The sequence below is a fragment of the Psammomys obesus genome, unplaced genomic scaffold (genome assembly GCF_907164565.1).
Source record: "Psammomys obesus unplaced genomic scaffold, mPsaObe1.curated_primary_1811, whole genome shotgun sequence".
Lineage (NCBI taxonomy): Eukaryota > Metazoa > Chordata > Mammalia > Rodentia > Muridae > Psammomys > Psammomys obesus.
In genome coordinates this window covers 12,206,675-12,227,412 of record NW_026585626.1, presented here as the reverse complement: position 1 = coordinate 12,227,412, position 20,738 = coordinate 12,206,675, and the positions used below count along the sequence as shown (strand labels likewise).

Below are 20,738 nucleotides of genomic sequence, written 5' to 3'. Positions count from 1 at the left end.
TGTGTGTGTGTGTGTGTGTGTGTGTGTGTGTGTGTGTGTGTGTGTGTTGTGTGTACCGTTGAGGCTAGAACCCAGGGGTCTGTATGTGCCAGGCAGTCACTCCACCATTGAGCCACATCCCCAGTCCAATAACTAAATGAAAAATATGAATTCTAACTTGAAGTCAGGAATGGTGGTTCATGCCTTTAATTCCAATGCTACAAAGATAGGCAGATCTCTGAGGCCAGCCTGGTCTACCCAGCAAGTTCTACCTACCAGGGCTACACATAAATACCTGGGATTGTTTGTTTAAAAAAAAAATCAGAAGGAGCTGGGCCTGGTTGCACACGCCTTTCATCCCAGCAGAGGCAGGTGGATCTCTGTGAGTGGAGGTCAGGATGGTCTATCTAGCAAGTCCAGGACAGCCAGGGCTGTTACACACACACACACACACACACACACACACACACATGCACAAACTATCTGGAAAAACAAAACAAAACAAAAATGAGAAGAAAATATTAACTTTTTTCTTTTCAAGACAGGGTTTCTCTGTGTAGTCTGTCCTTTGTAGACCAGGCTGGACTTGAAGTCAACGAGATCTATGCCTGCCTCTGCCTCTGCCTCTAGGTACTGGGATTACAGGTGTCCACCACCGTACCTGGCTAAAAATATTAACTTTTCAATGTCCAAATGCAATTTGTTCCTCAGACGTGAAGCCAGCTGAGCACACTTCCACACTGTAATGTCGCTAACGTTAAAATGCAGAGTGCTACAAAGTACACAGTTCCACTCTATGGCCTTGTGTCCAATTACACCAACTCTACAGATGTTGGTTTTGGGGATTAGCAAGGATTATCTTTAGATATTTGGCCAACCAATCACTGTATTCCATGATTTGCATGTCAGCCTTGAAATCTTAAAGGAGTTACCAATGGCCTTTTTCATTTCTCCTCTACTGTGATTCCCAGTAAAACCATGTGATTTTCGGATGCCAGAATGAGGCAGTCTCCACCTCAGGACACTGAATATTTTTTTTTCTGTTTTTTTTTGTTTTTTTTTTTTTTTTTTTTTCAGAAATAAAACAGGTTTATTCAGTGCATTGTAAGGGCCGTGGGCTGGGAGGTAACAACAGTGCTTCCCAGACAACACTGTGTATCTCGGAATGGCCTGTGGTGACACTACTCTCTGAAGAACATGTTGTGTACGGCACAGTGTCCCCAGAGAAGGGGACATACATGTGATGGAAAGTGGCTTTTCCTTGAGTGCTTTAGCCAAGCCACAGAGACCACAGAGTTGTAAGCCCATGCGAAACTGAGACTAGCAGAAATCTCATGAATGGCAAAGGACACACCACATGGTGCTGTCATAGCAAATTTTTATAATTATAGTTCTACACTGTGGGTTTGTCTGTTACACAGCAGTACACTACCAAAGTCAAATGCAAAGTCACATCCAGCCACTAATGTTGTGGTGAAATACAACTGACAGTGGGTCTGAATCTAGCTCTGGGGTTCCGCCAATGACTGATCCCCCAGTGTAAGCTGCAGTGCTCTCTTACTGTATTGATAGCTTACCTGGGTTTGCTTCAAGCCCAGAAGAGCCTCTGCAGCCAGGACTCGTTCTCCCTCCATTGAGCAGCTCATGGGAAGAGGGGTTTGAACTGAACGATGCTGTCCCAGTAACAGGAGGACTGATGACTGCCCCAAGAGAAGGAAAAGAGGGAGTTATGTGGCTCCTTCCTTTGACAAGTACACATGAGACCATGAGACCATCCTAGGACTGACCAACACCATAAAAGCCATACTAAAGCAAAACCACAGAGCACCAAGATACTAGACAATTATGGATTATGACTCACGAACAAAATAACGATGTATCCAAACCCATGCTGATAACATACTGAACAAACAAGAAGGTAAAGCTCTCTTCATACAGATATATGCCAGGAAGTAAATAAGGAAAAATGTTTGTCTTATAAAAATCAAATCCATCATTCAATAAATAAACATGTCACCACTTGGTAGCTATCGTGATAAAACTATGTAAAGACAATTGAGTGTGGAGGCTAAACTTTGTGAGTATGATTGAAAAGGTAGTGTGTTGACAGAGCCTAAAAGCTGTTCTCTTGAAGAATGTTCCTGAAATGAAGAAAGCCAGAGGGATTCACATTAACAAGTTATCAAGCCTTACACCAAGAGTAGTAGACAAGCCTCATCTCCAGCCTCCAAAAGTGATGGAAACTATTAATATGCTGTTTTACCAAGCAAAGAGGTAAAAAATGATAGGCAGCCCATCCATTTGATGACATTGCATCCAGATACACTGACTGGCTTTAACAAAAACATCATTCCCATGTAAGAGAATGTCTTTTACTCTGAGAGGAGTTGATAAGTAGGAATATTTGTAATTGTGAATTGGTTTCTTGAGAAAATACATACAGTTACCTAAAAATTCAGTACAGGTGGTAGTTTGAATGAGAAATGTTCCCCATAAGCTCTTTTATACTTGGTTCATTATAAAAATATTTGGTGGTGCTGTTTGTGGACATCATTTAACACGAAGGTGATGCTCTGCTGAAAAAAGTACATCATTGAAGGCAGGCTTTGAAGATTTATAGCTTCACCACACTCTCTTCCCGCCTTCTTTGCTTCCCATGAGAATGAAATGTGATTAGGCAGCTTCCTGCTCCTACCACCAGCCTCCACTCCTTCCCAGCAATCATGGACTCTTGTCTTGTCCTCTGGAAAAGTAACCAAAAATAAACTCTTCCCTCTATATAAGTTGGTTTTGGTCATGGTGTTTCATCACAGCAACAAAAATGTTGATATAACAGGGGTATGGAGAGGTGTGTTCGTGTGTCTGTGTTCGTGTGTGTGTGTGTGTGTGTGTTTGTGTCCATGTATGGATGGATGTGAATGTAGGTAGGTGGGTGTTGAGGCAGAGGACACACATGCAAAGTAAATGAGAAGGGATGGATAGGAAGGGAACAATTCTCACTTATTTTAAGTGTGTCAGTTCCTAGAACTGGAATGCCTTATTTTAGGCTTGTAACTGCTCTGCACATCTGAGATTTGTTTCCAAATAAAGTGTGTTGGTGCTTTTCATTATACGATGTAGACTGCTGTTTTGCTGGGCATGTCACTGATTTGTAGCTGAAGAGATGAGAGATGGTAGGTAGTGAACACTCCCAGTAATGCTACAGCATTGGTTACCCAAAGTAGTCAATCCCTGAGGTTTCTCAGGCAGTAGTGGTTCACTCTGTTCCCAGCAGCCTCGTCAGGGCCAGGTGACAATGAGCCACCAACCCCTGACACTTAACTGTAGGCAACTGAATCACAACAAAAATGGGGTACAGTAGCACCTGCACTCTAAGCTACCTGGCAGAAGGTTGCTTCAGCCCAACAGTTTAAGGCTAGTCCAGGCAAAGTAGAGAGATTCTGCCCTCTGCACCTCGAAAAGAAGGCTCAGAATATGCTAAAGAGCAAAGATGCCAAACAGGCTTCTAGCACGCAGGCTTCTGAAGAAGCAATGCGAACAGAACCAGTTCTGGGATCCAGAAGACACTGGAAGAGCTGACAGAACGTCAGAGTCATTACTATGACAGCCACTTAGCACTGTGGCACTGCTGTGCAGCCACGGCAGTTCAGGTGATCACACGCTCCTTTCCCAGCAAAGAATGCAGTGTAACTACAGCAGAACAGGAGATGACAGCTCCCTTCGGTAACTCTGGCTTCATGCAACACCAGAGTATATAGTCTACTGTTAGGGTACAGTCTTAGGCACAGAAACAACCTCTGCCTTGTGCATCCTGAGCTATGGCTGGTAATCTGACCAGAAGTTAAGCAGAGGGGAGGAGTTTAGTTAGTTTCACACCCAGGGAGATATTATCCAGAGCTCTTTCACCAAAAAACTAAAACAGCAAAGTCATTCCAACTGCACATGGATGTCAAAATCCCTCGCACAGTATAAAGATATGCTTGGCACTGATAAAGATAATAGCAAGAACGATCTCGCCTCATTCAGAAATGCTTTGCATACTGAAACCAGGATCACCTTCTTTGACCCACCATTCCACCATCTCTCATAAATAGATATCGCAGTTGAAAAAGCCAGACTAAGGCTTGATGGCTGGACATATCTTGCCAATAACTGCTATTATGGTTTGAATATGAAATGTCCCCCATAGGCTCATAGAGTTGAACAGTTGGTCCCTAGTGCTGTTTTGGACAGTTATAAAACCAGTATGAAGTGAACCCTTGCTGGAAGAAGTACACTCACTGAGGGGAGGCTTTGAGATTTTATGCTCTGATCCCTATTTTCTCTCTCTCAACTTTCTGTGTGATAATAACATGCAATCAGATAGCTTCCTGTGCCTGCTACCATGCCTTCCCTTGCCTGCTGCCATGGCTTCCCTTCCCCTGCCTGTTGCCACAGCTGACAGACTGTTCTTCTTGCATCTCCTGACAGGGCTGAGCTACCTGGAATTTGATCCTCCACTAACCAGACTATGCAAACTCAGACTCCCTGTCCTTAATGTGGCTTTAACTGTTGGGTTTGTACTTATTCTGCTCATCAACACAGACACCGCTGAAGAATTTGAATTTGTAAGTGCTTATTCTTTATGAATAGTGATATAGATACAAGAGGTTCTAGTCCTCTTATTTCCTTATGAGAAATACAAATAAATGCAAAGTGACCTATAACTAACAACCTGGCTTGACCCCCCTGGTTGCTTTCCAATTCATTTAAAAGGAAATGTACCTGTTTGGATTCCTAGTGGGCTGGTTCTGGAGGAGGCTGAGAGAAAATCCTGATCCCAGATAGGAGAGTTTTGACTATATACTTCTTCTTCCAACATAGACAGAAACCTAGGCACAAAAATAATAAAAAGAATGAGCCTCTGAAATTTATAAGTATTCCCCAAGGCCCAGAGACCCATCTTGGGAAGAGGGAACAAAAAGACTCTAAGAAGCAGATATCAGGAAGGACTGAAGCAATACACTATTCTCTGGGCATGAAGAACTACCACATTCAGTAACTCACAGCACCTGTGGCTGCCTATACAAGCCCTGTATAAGATCAAGGCAGTCAACATTTCAGGGTGGTGTGGGGGCAGGACTCACAAACGCCCAACCCAGCTGAGGAGTTGTTGACAGTTGATGGCTTCTAGGGAGGGAAAAGTCATTTTAAGGGTGTCGCTCCAGATAGGTCAAGCATGCTCCAGTGGATGGTCGCATAATGCTAAGTATAGGGGCAGCACAAAATAGACTTCTACACAAAGTGTAGAAGAGAGGTGGGGGTGGATCTGGGAATCAAAATGATCAAAATACATGAAATTTTCAAAGAATTAATAACAATATTTTAATTAAAAAATAGGTGGGCTGGAATGGCTCAGTGGTTAAGAGCACTTTCTGCTCTTCCAAATGACCAGGGTTCAACTCCCAGTACCCACATGGCAGCTTACAACTGTCTATAACCCCAATTCCAAGAGAGTTGACACCTTCACACTGATATACATAAAATAAAATTTTTAAAATTATTTTTAAAAAATAGGAGCAGGAAAAATGGATGAATGGTTAAGAGCATTGGCAGCTCTTCCAGAGGACCCAGGTTCAATTGGCAGCACCCAGATGGTGGCTCACAAGCATCTGTAACTTCAGTTCCAGACGATCTGATGCCCTCTTCTGGCTTGCATGGGCACCTGGCAGGCACATGGTGCACAGATACACACTCAGGCAAAACAGCCACACAAATAAAATAAAAACTTGTTTAAATAAATAAAAAATAAGCCATTAATTTAATTTATCACCAGAAAACAAAGGCCTCAGTCACCTGTAGCAACCTTCTTAGAATACAGTTCCCACTTCAACTACAAAGTATATTAGAATTATAGATGAGTAATGATTTCAGATGGGCATTCTTGTGTATTCAAATATAGACAAGTGATTCTACAGCACTTCCTTTTAACCCTGCTTAATTGGTAGGACATGGGCTACAGAGTACTAACCAAATGATATATCCTTGGGTGAGGCTCACAGCAGATTCCAAATGTCTATGTGGCTGTCACCGGCGCCACCACCACCAATGTTGTTTTGTACTGATTATGCACCTGCACGGTGCCTGCACCACTTCTGGAGCTTCTGCAACTTCATACTGAATCAACCTCATCTCCTATCACACAACTCTTATTGTTTGACAGTGTTGTGACAGATTGATGCCCTCAGCTGAGCCTCATAAAGCCACTGTGAAGTAGAATCCACTGCACCATGGAAACATGGAAGTTGCAGAAGGGTTGAATACCCACCCCACAGTCCCATGACTCCTAACAGCATGGTCTGAATTAGGACTAGTGGTGAATTACTGTACTCACTTTCCAACCCACAATAAACCTACCGCATCTCAATTTTTGGAGGCTAACAGCATTAGATAGCCCAATGTCATCACAGATTACTTTTTTCCCCACTTCTAATCCAGGGAGGAGAAATAAAAATGCAGAAAAGGAGAGAGAAGAAAGGGATGTGAGAAATTAATGAGTGGAGCTGGAAAAGAAGGGAAAGGAAGAGGAGGAAGGAGGCTTGTAACAATTCAGAAACCAGACTCTGGTGGCACCAGTCTGTAACCCCAGCTACTTAGGAATCTAAGGCAGAAAGATCACCATTTCAAAACCAGTCTGGGCAATTCAGAAAAGGACCCTGTATTAAAGAAGCAAAAAGCACACAGGCCTTTAATCCCAGCACTTGGGAAGCAGAAGCCAGTGAACCTCTGTGAGTTCAAGTCCAGCCTGTTCTGCAGAGTTAGTTCCAGGACATCAGGCCAGGGCTGTTACACAGAAAAACCCTGTCTTGAAAACAAAAACAAACAAACAACAACAACAAAAAAAGCAAAAACAAAAAGCCCTAAATTCAATTCCAGTACTACAAAAATGACTCATAGATGGGTATATGTCTTTGATCATAGCACTCAGGAGGGAGAGGCAGGAGGATCTCTGTGAGTTCAAAGCAGCCTACTCTACATAACAAGTTCCAGACCACCAAGAAATCAGGGCTGCACAGTGAGTTTCTGTCTCAAGAAATAAGTGATGTGGGGGGTGGGGAGTAGGAAGAGTTGAGGGAAGGAAAAATATATGAGAGAATAATAATAAAAGAAAAGAAATAATAAAGGCATGCAGTGAAAGAAGACAGCATATGAAGTAGGTTCTAGCTGTCCATCTGACACATAGAGCCAGAGACTTGAAGAGCACCTCAGACTTTCAATATACGTGGTTCCATAGCAAAAACTGTAGATATAAACCTCCAACAACCTTAATGTTGTCATATTCTATTGAAGGGAATTTAAAAGGAGAAGTGGGAGGTAGTTTTAACCTACCATTAGTAACAGAGAAGCAGAGAAAGCAGCCTTGATTTCTCAGCTCAATGCACAAGCATGCCAGAACTGCAAACTTAAGAGCAACACCCTATAATTAGCAAATATCTACAAAGAGCAAAATAATTTTGCTAGTCGAAAAAAATCTGTCACTATGCAAAGTAATTAATTTTTTTTTTCCAGTAGCACTATAACGGGTGTGGGGCTCAGGGTCACTCTTTATCCCTTGACAGAGATAGATGGTTATGGACTAAAGTCAAAATGCTCATTAAGTGGCAAATTAGAAACATTAAGTGTGAAATGGCTTTAACATGGAAGAAGAGAGCTTAAAATGACTAAAAGGTGGCCTCTGTGATGCAGAATGATCAGAATCACACCCCTTCTATCTAGAGTAGCATATAACCTATACTTTTATTTGTAATTTTATATATTTCATGACTGTAATCTTGCTTCCTCGTGGTCTTGCCTCCATTTCATATGCAGGTTTTCTTAGAAGAAAAATGGTACTGCAAATGCTGAGTGCTCAGTTCAAGCTTCTCAATGCTATCCACAACATTCTCTAAATCAGCCTTTGGATTCAGATTAAACAGTCAAAGAGAGTTCAGTAATATCAATCAGAGAACAATCGCTATTATTGCTGCTTGTGTGTGAACATACACATATGTACACACATGTAATGATGAAGACAAAAACTCTATTACTGAAGGACCTCTCCAGCCCTTGAACCTTTATTTATTTATTTATTTATTTATTTATTTATTTATTTATCTATTTATTTATTTGTTTGTTTGTTTGTTTGTTTGTTGCTGCTTAGCTTTAACTTTTTTAATTGGCTTACAAATTAACAGATTTCTATATAGAAAATCTATGAATTACATACTTCCACAAATCTAAATATTAGTATTTCCAAAGTCATAATTTCAGTAATCTTTGAGCAGACAATACAAAACTGTCTCTCTCAGTATGTTCCAAATCAATTAGTTTTCACTGAGAAAGGGAAGAAAAGCTATGTCACTCCCGGTACTTCTGAAACCTTTACTCTTTACTACTAGACACCAATCTAGGCAGAATTAAAAATAAAAAATAAACCCTCCACTCACCCATCCCCCCCAAAACCCTTACTATCTCATTCACTTGTGGCTATCTTTGCTCAACGAGCCATGAGCTGTACCTTTACTCACCCTAAGCCCCTCCCCAGCAGCCAGTCTCTTAGCATAAACTAACGGTTCTAGCCTGAGGATGTTCAGTGGCAGAGTGCAGGCCTCCCTAGGTTTGACCCTAAGCAAATGGAAGGGGGAAACAAAAACCCTGTGTTCCCAAAGCCCAGAATATAGCACTTCAACTTCCTATAGCTTTAACATATTTTCTGGAAGATTATGAATCCTGCAGAGCAAGATCCAAACGTCACAGATGTGTGTGTGCATTCCGAAGTACAAAGCTGAACTGAAAGAAGCCTCTACCCCAGCTCTGCCAGGCTGCTTTTGAGAGGGTGAGAGGCAGGAGTGAAGAGGCAGGCAGTTCCCCAGGGCTCAGAGAGAATTGGAAAAATGGGCTTTTCTGTGATCCCTGAATAAGCAAAAACTGCAGCTACATGCTCTCCCTAACCCATTTTTAACATCCTGGTAGATGAAACGCATTGAGCAAAATGTTGGCCGCGTCTGCACAAGACTGGCCTCTCAACAGGAAGTCTCGGACAGGGAGTATCCCTTAATGCTAAGCTATTGGTACTGATCGACTCTGGGGGTGAAGAGATATCATCTTCCACTGTGTACCCACTGGTGAACCATAGAATCCAATAAATACTTTCAATGCCATAGCAACACAGACAGCTCTGGTAGAAGACAGAGGGACATAACCTAACAAGAGTATGTGAATATAGAAAAGAAATTAGTATGGAAGCGGGGTTATGCAATAAAAGAGTAGAGGTGAGAGCAATCAAAACATATTATGTACATGTATCAATTGTCAAAGAACAAATTTGATTAATTTAAAAAGTGCTGGTCAGAAATAGAAGCATATGCCTTTAACCCCAGCATGCAGGAAGCAGAAACAGGCAAATCTCTGAGTCTGAGACAGCCTGGTCTACATAGTAAGTTCAAAGACAGCCAGGGTCTCAAAAAATATATATGCAAATAAAACCAAAAAAGTTCTGGTTTCCTGTCTGGAACGCAGAAACACCTCCTGAGAACTGAGGGTCCTTCTTCCTCTCAGGATGCTTTCTCTGGCGTTCATGATGTTGGTACTTAAGTAGGTGTTGGCACGTTCTCCACAACCTCAGGCCCTAGGATAAAGCAAAGCCCCACAAGCACACCCCTTACTTTGGGAAATGTGTGAGGATTAGGGTGCGTTTCTCAAGAGGCAGTTTGTCTTTTTCCTGTCTGGCTTGTTCCAGGAGCTGTCGTCTCATGATGGTGAAGACTGAGCGAAGCAATGTTCTCCCAAATACCTTCGTGGTTTCGTACCGAGGTAGGCTGTCACAGAACTGCGGTACATTGCAGTAGCACAGCCACCTGCAAAAAGAGGAGACAAGTTCCTTGAGTAGGCCTACCCAGCCTCAGTCATCCAAATCAGTCAGTCACAGTGACTATCCAGACAGCGAAGCTCAGTTGAAGGAACTAGGCCTTGGATAACAGACAACACGATCAGCCAACAAGAACACTACCAAGTAGCGAGCCCAGGATGAGATCAGCTGGCACTCAGACACTGCCTGTGACTACCTGTGGGTCCCCTCCCATTCTGCCATTATGCATGGAGCCTGGAATTCAATACTGCTTTGCCAGTTGACTACCTACGTGGAAATATTACGTTGTTCAGTAGCCACTTTCTTGCCTCTAAAGCAGGGCCAAGTCACAGCTACTTCACTGGATTCTCTATGGAATGAGTATGTGAATGGTACAGAGTGTAATTTGAATTTATATTAAAATTACAGGCCGGGACTGATGGCCTATAATCCTAGCACTTTGGATGCTAAAAAGGATGAGTACTGAAGATTCATCCCAACATTCTTGCAGGTAAGTTTCTGTCGTCCAAGGGGGACAATCTCTAGTTAACACCAAGAAAGTGTGGCTGCCTGTGTTGCTGACTCTAGGGAAGTGAAAATGTGGCACAATCAGAGGTGTTGTGAGGTATAATCCTGTCACTGTTCATGTAAAGTCAGATTCAAATAGATCACAACAATCAGAAAACCTATTAGTCTGAATGTCCTCTTTTCAAAGACAGTGTTAGGTAAGCATCTGAAACATGTATAGATCACATCTAAGTGGCCTAAAAAAAACTTGTCTAATTATAGAGAGTTGGGAAATTATATCTTTCTTTAAATTTGGTAAGTGTAAGTTATTTTAATAGTATAAAGTACTTAAAACTAAGAAAAATTTAAAGAAGAAAGCATGTATGTAAAGTGGGGTTTGAGATGTAGCTCACAGGTGAATGCTTGCACAGCATGAGCAAGGTCCTGGGTTTGATCCCAGAACTGAAAAGAAAAATAAATAAATAAACTATATAAGCAAAAAACAACAAAAAAAGGTAATGGAAGAATTTCCTTTTGTGAGGTCACTCAAGGGGGAAGCCACTTGCTGCTAAGCCTAACATCCAAAGTTCCATCCCTGGGACCCAGCTAGTAGAAGGAAAGAACCAAATCCCACAAGTAATTTCTTGACCTACACACAAACACACTTTTGTTTCTTATGATATATGAGTGAGTGAATGAATGAATGAACGAACAAATGGCCTAGACAACATTCTCTTACCACTGACGTGGAAGGAGAAGATAAAGAGCCTTAAGACTGTTGAAAACCCAGTCATGTGCAAGAAGTAATAAGCTTTGACCATCTGTCACCTGGGTACACTCTGCAAGCTCAAAGTCAAAACTGCTTTCAGCACTGTAGGCTGGGAGGAGAACTCCAGTTTGCTTGATCTAACCACAGGTCGGCAGTGAGGGGCCATCTACTTAGAAAGCTTCTTTCAACACTAATGCTAGAAAATGAAAAGATTTAGAAACAGCCCTTGGATTTTTAGTCTATAGATGCAAGCTTTGCAACTCCCAGGAACAGCAACAAGCACAGATCATGGGAGTCCCAGAGTGTGGCTCCAAACTAGGGAAACCCCATGGGAATGTGTCATTTTGCAAACCATCCTCTTCCAGGTCAATACTGCTTCCCGAATATCAAAACCCTTCTTCCTCCGCTCAGTGAGGATGCTAACAGATAAGCTGAAGGGAGGACAGGAATAAACAGCGTGCTGTTGCACATTTCTGTGGCCTCATTTTTTCTTTCTTTGTTTTCTTCCAGCTCACTCTTTATCTAACCCCTGCCCTATCCTATGTGTGGTGACACTGGAGCAGTGGTGTTTCTGGAGGGCTAAGGCAGGAGGTTGGCAAGCCCAACACCAATCTGAGCTACACAGGGATGGGGGAAGGGAAAGGAGGAGGGAGGGAAAGAGGGAAGATGGGTGGAAAAACAGGAAAAGGAAAAGGCTTCTCCCCTGCTCCTTGCCCCACCTGCATACTCTGAGACAGTCTTCCTCTATAGTCTAGCCTGGCCTTGAACTCACAGCAGTCCTGCTACCTCAGGCTCCTGAGCACTGGGGTTACAGGAATGAACCGCTTTTTAGGAAGAAGGATGTTAGTGTTACTGTATCTGCCTTGATCCATGATCGAATTTTCTTTTTAAATCTTATTTTATGTGTATGGCTACTCTGTACATGTATGTGCATGTACCATGTGTGCCTGGTAGCCAAGGAGGCGACAGTGTCGGACCCCTTGGAATTACAGGTGAGCTACCAAATACGAATGCTGAGAACCACACACAGATTCTCTGCAAGAACAGTGTGTGCTCCTAGCCACCGAGCAATCGCCCCAGATTCAATCATACAACTCTGTGCTACTTCTCTTTTCTTCGCCCCTCTCTCTCAACTTTCATGTTCAATTATTATTTTGTAATAATTTTTATTTTTACTTATTTATTGAAATAGTTACCCTGTTAGCCACGAAAAGGAAGCATTAGTTATTCTGTAATTCCAAAATCCAACTCCTGAAGCCACTGTTACTGGACGTGCACAGTGCTCACACAGTGAGGTGGAGTTTCTGCTGTTGAGGGGAGGACAACTCAGTAACTAATCATGAAAAGATAAATGTGTGAGCAAGCTGGTTGCAAGCCTTAGTAAACCAGAAGTTCAACTCCATGCAACTCTGATTATCCTGACACTATTTAAGATTTGACATTAAAAGGCGGGAAACCGGGGCTGGAGTTGCACAATAACTAGTGTGGTGCTTGCTTTGCACGCAGGCCCATGATTCAGTCCTCAACTCGGTATAAACCAGGCTTGATAGTGCACTTCCTAATTCCAGCACACTTTTCTTCTTGTTGTTGTTGTTTTATTTTTCAAGACAGGGTTTCTCTGTGTAGCTTTGGCTGTCCTGGAACTTGCTGTGTAGACCAGGCTAACCTCGCACTCACAGAGATCCGCCTGCCTCTGCCTCCCATGCCAGGCCTGTCACTCCAGCACACTTTTAATCGCAGTATCTGGGAAGTTTCCACACTGATATAAATAGATGGCAATACTTTTGATAAAGAATAAAAAGTTGTTTCAATTTTCTATTTATTAACCCCCTTCCCCTCAGTCAGAGCCTCATGTAAGCTGGCCTTGAACTCAAGGGCCTCCTACTTCAACCCCCCAAGTGCTGGGGTTAAACACATGTGCCACCACAGCTAGCTAATTTATTGTTTCCAATGTACATACTAATTACACATGTGGCTGCCATCCAGAGTTCATATCTGTATCTGATATCTGAGCAGTGCTAACTTAGGTCTAAAGTGCATTTCAAGCATCTGACACTCAAGGAGGTGGCATTTCTGTTCCAAAAAGATAGTTTATAAATATTTCAATAAAAGCTTTTGTTGTCTGTTTTTATTTTGTTTTGTTTTGATGGTAGTGGTAGTAGTGGGGCATTGTTTGCTTGTTTGTTTTGAGACAGGGTCTCTCTGTGTAGCCCTGGCTGGCCTGGAACTAGCTGTGTAGAGCAGGCTGGCCTCAAACTCAAAGATCCACCTTCTCTACCTCCCAAGTATTAGGAGTAAATGAATGTGCCACTGAAAGACTGAGACTAGCCTTATAACTGATATTTTTTAATTCTCTCAGAAGCCTTCCAGAGAACAGGAGAATGTAATAGCCCCTCCTGACCCTAGCCACCTTCACGGACGGAGATAAGAAGACCTCCACCCAGTTGCAGAAGAAAATAGCAGCGGATCCAGATGGTCCTAATTCTCCTCCCAAATAGCCCCTTACCTTTTGACTAAAGGCATGTAGGCCCCGTTTCTCAGAGAGACCACAGGATGAGGCAGATTGCTTTTCCCACCTTTAACAATGGCCTAGTCTGAGCACAAAATGTACTAATCCTTTTCCCACCTTTAACAATAGCTGAATATGCATATATCAGAAACCCCAGATGTCTAGCTGACTGGACCTGGTCCCCACAATAGACCCTATATCCTCTCCCATGATGTCAGACCTGTAACCCCCTCATCTACCCCTTTAAAAACTGGAGGCTACTGAGAGTTGGGGCTGACTCTAGCCTAAATGTAGAGTTAGTCCCAGCATGCTGGTATAAATAAAAACCTCTTGCTAATTGCATCGATTGGGGCCTCCGAGTTTCCTTCGCAGCAAGCCTCTTTGGTAGTTAGACCCCTTGGTGGGCCTAACACCACCATAACTGGCTAAACTTTAATTTAAAACTTAAAACACCTTATCTTCTATTCATAATAGTAACAAGCAATGCTGTTAAACATGCATCATTTATTTTGTATTTGAGGTGGGGTTGCCTATAGCTCAATCTGGCCTTGACCTCCTGACCCACCTGGATTCACATCCCCAGGACTAAGATTACAAGCAGGTGTCACCTCAAGTTGCTTTTTATTTTATACTGAATAAAGCTTCACAGGTTAGCTCTGGAACTAGCACCATCATCTCTTGAGTCCAGTATTCACCACAAATCCTATTTGACTCATTTTCGTGCTGATGGTGTGTTCCATAAGCATGGGTTGGTTTTTTTGTTTGTTTGTTTGTTTGTTTGTTTGTTTGTTTGTTTGTTTTAATTGCTTCCAACTTGTCTGGGTTCATCTCCTTTCTTCCCTTTCTTCATCAGAAGGCATGACTGAGAAACCAGGGAGTTGATTGAATCTACATCTCTTATTATAATAAGAGGCTCTTGATCTAGAAATGAACAGGTCCCAGTGCATATGCGGAATTATCCACTACCTCTCTGGGCAGGTTTCTCTTCTGCTGTTTTCATATGCTGTCATAGCTTCAAAGGTCTCACTCAAATAGTAGTCCAGTAGTATCATCTGTTTTCCAGTTATACAACCCAACATTGGCAGACTGTTTTAGACAGCATTACGTGGGAGGTGAAAACAAAACCCAAAATCTTCCCTGCACCTGTTCTGTGCCAGACAGCAGTGCAAACTTCCCCACAGAATACAACTTCACAGAAGAGGAAACTGAAGACTGGGGAAGAGACTGGTTTACAGCTTACAAAGAGAGCCCTGAGCCCACTCAAACCCCAACTGCTGTTTTGCTATTCCTTCCGTATCTATAAATACGTGACACATTTCTTAACAGATCCCAAGTGCCACCCATACTATTATTTCGGTTTGGTTTTGGTTGGTTGATTTTTTTTTTTTTCTGTGTAGTTCTGCCTGTCCTGGAACTCACTCTATAGACCTGAGTGGCCCCCAACACACAGATCTGCCTGCCTCTGCTTCCCAAGCAATGTGATTAAAGGTATATACCACAACACACAGCTTTATTTTGTTTTCTAAAATGTGCCAACGTCTCTCATGTTTCTTTTACATTTAATTCTCTCTCTATTCCTTCTCTTCAACCCCAAAACCTTCTATACAGGGCTTCTAAGTATCCTGTAGCCCAGACTAGCCTGGAACTCACAATCCTTCTGCCTCTGCTTCCTGAGTGCTTGAGATCATAGGTATGCACACACATACCTTTTCATATCTATTCTTTTATTTATTTGCTTGTCTCTTTTTTTTTCTTGATAAAACAATTTTCTTCAGGATCAGCTATTTAGACAGGCTTGGTAGAATACACCTATAATCTCAGAATTCATGACACTGAGACAGAAGGATCCTATGTTAAAACCAGGCTGCACTATACAGTGAGTCCAAGGCTACCTGGCTACATGTACCCTATTGTTTGAGAACAAATAAACATGTTTGTTTTCTAATTTATCCTTCATGCCTGGTTTTTTTCAGTTTATGTGATATTGTGCCCCTCTCATTACAATTAACACACACAAAAAGTTAAATTTTAAAAATACAAGCTATGAGCCAGTTGTGGTATTGCACGCCTTTATCCCATCTCTCAGGGGGGCAGAGGAGGTCGGATCACTGTGAGTTCAAGGCCAGCCTGGTTTATAAAGCAAGTCCAGGACAACCAACGCTACACAAAGAAAACATGTCTTGAAAAAAAAAAAATACAAGCTATGCCCTGTATTCTCCTTGGAGTCAGAGTCTTGTCATGAAGCTCTAGTTGACCTGGTACTCACTAATGTAGACCAGGCTGGTCTTGACAGGGATCGGCCTGCTTCTGCCTCCCAGCTGTGGGAATTAAAGGCATGTGCCACAGGCTCAGATAGTTATTTTAAATCAGATAGAAGCCACATTGAAGAAATTTAAAGTTCAAGTTAAATTAACATTATTTAATTGAATATATCCAAAATACTATCAGGGCCAGTGAGATGGCTCAGTGGGTCATGGTATTTGCCACCAAAACCTGAGACTTGGGTTACATTCCTCTGTATGACATAGAGCCAATTCCTACAAGTTGTTCTTTGACCTCCACAAAAGTGGCATGGCAGATAGATAGATAGATAGATAGATAGATAGATAGATAGATAGATAGATAGATTAGACAGACAGACAGACAGACAGACACAGACAGATAGATAGATAGATAGATAGATAGATAGATAGATAGATAGATAGAAAAAAAAAAAAAAACTCAGAACTTGGAAGTTAAGCTACACAGGCATGCTCCCTGAGTAGATGGAGTGAGTCACCATAATAACTGGACAACCCTCTCTTGCAGAGGCAAATAGTAATTTTGTGTCTGGAAGGTTCTCTCTGGAGCCAGGGTATAGGACTTGAACTTGGTTACCTTGTGTAGTTCTCCTTGTATCCAGAGATGTCATCATTGGGAGACCGCAGTCTCCGCTGAGATGGTGCCTCCAGGTGCCAGTAGTTGATGCGGTTCAGAAACATCTTGGCCAGCTCAACTGTGGTCTGCCTCTCTTTGGATGGCAAGTGACTAAACTTGTACTGTACGAAGTTATTCACACCCTGAAAAGATGGGAATGCAGCATGTTCATGCAGCTATCTGACCGCATTAACCCTGAGCACAACCAGTTAGTTCACTCAGTGGTTATTAACAAAAACCCAGACAATTCTCAATAGAAAAATGAATGTCTCCCCTTTTCTTCAAAAGAAATAGTACTGCCCAGGAAAAAAATATCCCCACTGGTCACAAATGAAGAAGAAGTGACAAAACAGAATATAATTCTGTTCCCAGTTTAATCCTGGAGTATCAAAGAGAAGATCATAGAGACAAATGAAAAGGGTCAAAAACCCCATAAAACAAGAAAACATGCAGAATGAGGTTCTTGGATAAATGTTTCTGTATGTGTTTTTTTTTTTTTTTTTGTTTTTGTTTTTGTTAACTTTGCTACCTTATCTAACACTAAAATTTACACCTTTACTAGCACTCTTGGAGTTTTAGAAAGAATATCTGAGGAAGAAAAAACACTCAGAAATGTGCACTTTTCTAAGAGATTGTAGATTAATATAAATTTTCTATAGAACGCTCCCCTCTCATCATATAAAAGGACAAGAACTGTTATTAGTTTAGAATCAATATGAAACTTAATCTCAGCCAGGCAGTGGTGGTGCATGTCTTTTACCTTAGCACTTGGGAGGCAAAGACAGACAAATCTCTTGAATTTGAGACAAGCCGGATCTGCAGAGTAAGATCCAGGATAGCCAGGGCTACACCAAGAAACCTTGTCTCAAAAAATTGGAAGAGGAGGAGGAGGGAAAAAAGAAAATAATGTATTTTCCCAAAAAACTTACTTATAAAAAGTCATGTATTTAAAAAGACTCTGGTATCATGTTGTGATAGTTAGCTCTATAAACTTGACCTGACCTAGAATCACCTGGAAAAGAAATCTTTTTTTTTTTTTTCCCCAAAACAGGGTTTCTCTGTGTAAAAGAGCACTGGCTGTCCTGGACTTGCTTTGTAGACCAGGCTGCCCTGGAACTCACAGAGATGTGCCTGCCTCTGCCTCTCTGAGTGCTGGGATTACAGGTGTGCATCACCACACCGAGCTTGGAAAAGGAGTCTTAAAAAGTGACTGTTTACATTAGGTTGGCTTTTGGGCCCGTCTTCAGGAAATGGTCTTAGTATAGTTTATTGATGTGGGATGAACCAGCCACACTATAGGTGTAACCTCTAACTGAGGTCCTGATCTGGTCAAGAGTAGAGATACCAAGCTGAACTCAGCAAGCCCGAATGCATTCTTTTCTCTCTGCTCCTGACTGTGAATGTGATACAATTAGCTTCTTGGAGTTCCTGCCACTGTAATACTTCCCTGCATGAAGGACTGTAACCTGGATTGTAAGCAGAATAAACCTCTTTCTCCTCTAAAGCTGCTTTTTAAACTTGGGTACTTTATCACAATAACAGAAAGAAAGCTAGAGTTAGAATTAACTCCCCCATCTCCTTGAGTAACAATGTTTTTCACATTATTAATGAATTCCATCTCCTAAATAGGCTTTTTCAGACAGCGCCAAATAAAAAAAAAAAGGAACAAAGACTTAATTTTAAGACATGAAGAGCAAGAAAAGGCACATTTTATGAATTCTTACCAACTACACAGTCTACTCATTTTTCACTACATAAAGAGTGGATTCTAAGTGAAAAACACTTCTAAAAGACAAAAGCCAGATTATTTATTAAACTGGGTGTCCTAGGTGATGTGTATACTCTTTGTGTAAACATTTTCAAGCTGGGTGGGGATGGATGTAAGAACTATAAAGAAATGTAGAAAGAAGCATAAAAGTTCAAGTTAAGAGTGCAGCTTAATGGCATATGTTGACTATTGGTTCTGAAGGGTTTGAGCCCTAGCCAAGAAAAGTTGGGAGGGCCTTCAGCCTTAAATTCATGTAAAAAAGAGCTCCTCAAAATACTTTTACCTGTTCAATACTGGGCTTTTCAAATGGGGGCTTCTTCTCCAAGGAGCCTTCAACCACAGGTTTTCCTCTTTGTAAAATTGACTTTCTCAAGAGCTGCAAAGAAATCATTTTTTAAAACAAACTTTAGTTTGAAAAGTTTTTTATGGTGTGCTTGTGGGTATGTGGTTCAGGTTTTGGGTTTTTGAGACAGGGAGAGTAGACCAAGCTGACCTTAAACTCATGGCCCTTCTTTCTCAGCTTCAGCTTCCCAAGTACAGGGATTATAGCTACGTACCACCATAGCCAGCCTTTGGAACAAACGTGTGCGCCCATGTGAGCACATGCATGGACACACACACAGACACACCTCTCTACACCTATTCCCTTCCTTCCAGCCTCCACCGCACACATACTAACCTTTAAGTGGAGTCACCAACTATATATCCTACTTCTCCACATAAGAACTAATCCTTAAAAAAATAAAAAATAAAAAAATAAAAGAGAACTAATCCTAAAATCAAACATGGAAACTCTTAGATATCACAAACTTGCCTTCATGACTTTAAACAGAGCTAGACACCTCTCAATTACGAGAAGCCTGGACTGATCCCCACACTTTACTCTTCCCTCAGTTTCCCTTTCTCCCCATTTTTGCTTGCTAGAAACCCATTTAGACTCACTGAGGCCAGCACAGGTAGCTGAAGCTCTTAGAGTCTTAAACACTAGACAATCCAGGATCCACTCTGCATGAAGAAGGCCAAGGACAACCGCCATCTGCAGCAGCTGTGCAGCCCATGTGGACTACAGGAAAGGGCTCAGAAGCTTGGCGGGAGCATTCTCCCCTTTTCCATTTCCCCTCCATCTTAGATGCCAGGTGTATGCTCTCAGTGCCCACAAACCAAAAACACTGCTTTTAATTCCTGTCCTTGGATCAAAAGCCTCCAAAGAGCAAACAGACAGAAAAGGCACAGAGCCATTTACTCAGAACTAAGCTGAGATTAGTCCTCAACCCTGAGGACTCTAAAGAAGCCCACACTTGGGAGTGAACAATGACCCCTTTTTATCCCTCCCATGATGCTTATGTTTAAAATCTATTTTAAACACGTTTTCTCAGGCTGAGTGTGGTGACTCACACCTATAATCCCAGGACTTGGAAGGCTGAGACTGGAAGACTGCCATCAATTCAAGGCCATATTGGCTACCTAATGAATTTGAAGCCAAATAAAACTACAGAGTAAAGCCAGATTTCAAGTAAATAAATAACTATGGATATATCTGTGTTTATGCATGATTCATGAACCACAGTTGCATGTGTGGAAGTCAGAGGACAACTAAGGAGAGTCAATTCTCGCCTTCTACATTGTGACTCCTGGGAACTGAACTCAAGTCATCATGCTTGCCTGCAAGCATCTTTGCCCATTGGGCCATCTTGCAAGCCCTTTTTTCTCAGGAACTCCAACTTAAAAAAAAAAAAAAAAAAGGCACTGAAATTCTTTCCATTCAATCTTGTTGAAATCGCTCTTAGCTTCCTTCATGTGTTGGCCATGAATTTATTTTCCCTTTCCTTTTCTTCACTTCTGCCTGTGAAGTAAAAGAGGGCAAATATTCTCTGTGATCATAGAAACTGATGAATCCAAAAGACTGAACTTCTCTGTTGATAGGCAGCAGGCATGAGTGCTCAGTGCCCACAAACCAAATACACTGTTTTTAATTTCTGCCCTAGGATCAAAAGCCCACAAAGAGCACACGGATAGTAAAGGGTACAGAAAAGGGAACATGTCACCACAGAGCACAATACCTTCTAGGAGTCCCCATAAAAGTTATGGGTGTGAACCAGTTACGATGTGCCTTTCAATGTGCCGTGTCTATCTTCACAAAAAATTTGTTGTACTAAAAGTAAGCACTGTGTGTTTCCAATGATAAAGATTAATCATGTGTCAGTTGCAATGGAGGCAAAAGGATCAGAATGTTTAGTTCATCTTCAGCTATAGAGTGAGTTTGAAGCTACATGAGATTCCATCTTAACACAAAACTAAGCAAGATTTATCATGATTTTTAAAAACAAGCAATACAGCGACCTGTACTTAATAAGAGTTAAATAAGAGCTGCTTTCCTTCTTCCTTCCTTCCTTCCTTCCTTCCTTCCTTCCTTCCTTCCTTCCTT

At 41.8% G+C, this 20,738-nt stretch overlaps 1 protein-coding gene across 2 annotated transcripts in view; it reads right to left on the bottom strand.

The window, feature by feature from the left end:
* Kat2b (lysine acetyltransferase 2B) overlaps nt 1–20,738 on the bottom strand; it is a 113,253-nt gene that overhangs the window by 26,332 nt on the left and 66,183 nt on the right. For both annotated transcript variants that reach the window (XM_055614152.1, XM_055614157.1), the window contains exons 4-8: nt 18,597–18,689; nt 16,507–16,688; nt 9,663–9,854; nt 4,744–4,850; nt 1,557–1,679 (exon numbers count right to left, since the gene is read on the bottom strand). In XM_055614152.1, coding sequence (XP_055470127.1) covers nt 1,557–1,679; nt 4,744–4,850; nt 9,663–9,854; nt 16,507–16,688; nt 18,597–18,689 — 697 coding nt within the window. The remainder of the gene's footprint in view (nt 1–1,556; nt 1,680–4,743; nt 4,851–9,662; nt 9,855–16,506; nt 16,689–18,596; nt 18,690–20,738) is intronic.